The sequence below is a fragment of the Aplysia californica genome, unplaced genomic scaffold (genome assembly GCF_000002075.1).
Source record: "Aplysia californica isolate F4 #8 unplaced genomic scaffold, AplCal3.0 scaffold00392, whole genome shotgun sequence".
In the NCBI taxonomy this organism is placed as follows: domain Eukaryota; kingdom Metazoa; phylum Mollusca; class Gastropoda; order Aplysiida; family Aplysiidae; genus Aplysia; species Aplysia californica.
The window spans coordinates 29367-30468 of record NW_004797662.1 but is presented as its reverse complement, the minus strand read 5'-3'; the positions used below and the strand labels follow the sequence as shown (position 1 = coordinate 30468).

The 1102-nt window shown below is 42.0% G+C and overlaps 2 protein-coding genes across 2 annotated transcripts in view; both read right to left on the bottom strand.

The window, feature by feature from the left end:
* The window catches only part of LOC101864081 (L-proline trans-4-hydroxylase), a gene marked incomplete in the record, with an annotated part of 16269 nt that extends 15845 nt beyond the window's left edge, over positions 1-424 (bottom strand). Inside the window, 1 exon segment of the mRNA XM_005103832.2 lies at positions 325-424.
* Positions 425-960: 536 nt separating this feature from the next.
* Positions 961-1102, bottom strand: part of LOC101847278 — an 8022-nt gene continuing 7880 nt past the window's right edge. Inside the window, exon 4 of the mRNA XM_035971198.1 lies at positions 961-997. Within this exon, the coding sequence (XP_035827091.1) occupies positions 961-997 (37 nt within the window). The remainder of the gene's footprint in view (positions 998-1102) is intronic.

Genomic DNA, 1102 nt, shown 5'->3' with positions numbered 1-1102 from the left:
GTGTGTGTGTGTGTGTGTGTGTGTGTGTGTGTGTGTTTATTTGAGAATGTGGGGGAAAAGGGGATGGGAGGCGAAACTCTTATTATTACAATACTATTGTGGGTGGTTGGCGGGTGCTCTGGTGTGGTTTGCTCCTTGCTCCTTCTTTCCTATCAAACTCAAACATCTATCGTCCTCATCTCTCCTCCTTCTTTTTGTGTTTGTTACTCTCTTGTAACGCCTCTGATCTTCGGCATTTATATGACCTTATTGTGTTGCAAGTGCCGTAAAACTCTTACTAAAACCAAAACAATACTATTACTATGTCATAGTCACGTGTCTCACCCATGGCAATCTCTAGGTTCCAGGGGTACCGTCTTTGGCAGCTGGCGACTTTGGTAGGGAAGAACAAAAGGCACCGCTTAGCTTTGTGGTCAACAATGGCAGACCATCGAGTCCTTGGGAGAAAGAATTTGAGCACCAGTTGACGGCGACTGACACAGATAGCATGTGGGTGGTTAAAGGCTGACTGCCCTCATAAGAAGCCGTTTCCACTTCATGAACAACTCTCCCCGCCCCCTTTACCCTATCCACATGTCGTGTTTTACTATCGTATCCAAACGACGTGGGGAGCTCTGTGCTACCACTTTCCAAAGAGGAAATTTACTCCTCAAAATGTTTTTTTGAGAAATACTGAAAGTTTCAAAAGAGATCTTTGAACTAGAAGAAGTATACTAAAATGTGAAGAATACAACCCCGGGGGTACAAAATGACCCCAAGGCGTACGGATAGGGGTAAAAAAAAATTACCAACAGTACACCAGTAATCTGGTCATTTCATTTTTGGAACAAAAAAATATTATATTACGACTTATAAGAACAGAAAAGTAGAATGACCTATTCTATTTCACTTTAGAAATGTCGTTTGAAATATGACGAAGTATGTTCCAAACATCTGCAGGCTTGAGTAAGAATTAATAATTCACTTCAGTTTCTTCGGGTTTTTGGTAGAAATACCGCTGTTTCCAAACAGAAAAGGCTTAAAAAAAATAATTTTGCGTCACTTTTTTTGGGGGTTGGATTGAGCGCGCGCGCGCGCACGTGTGTGTGTGTTTGTGTGTGTG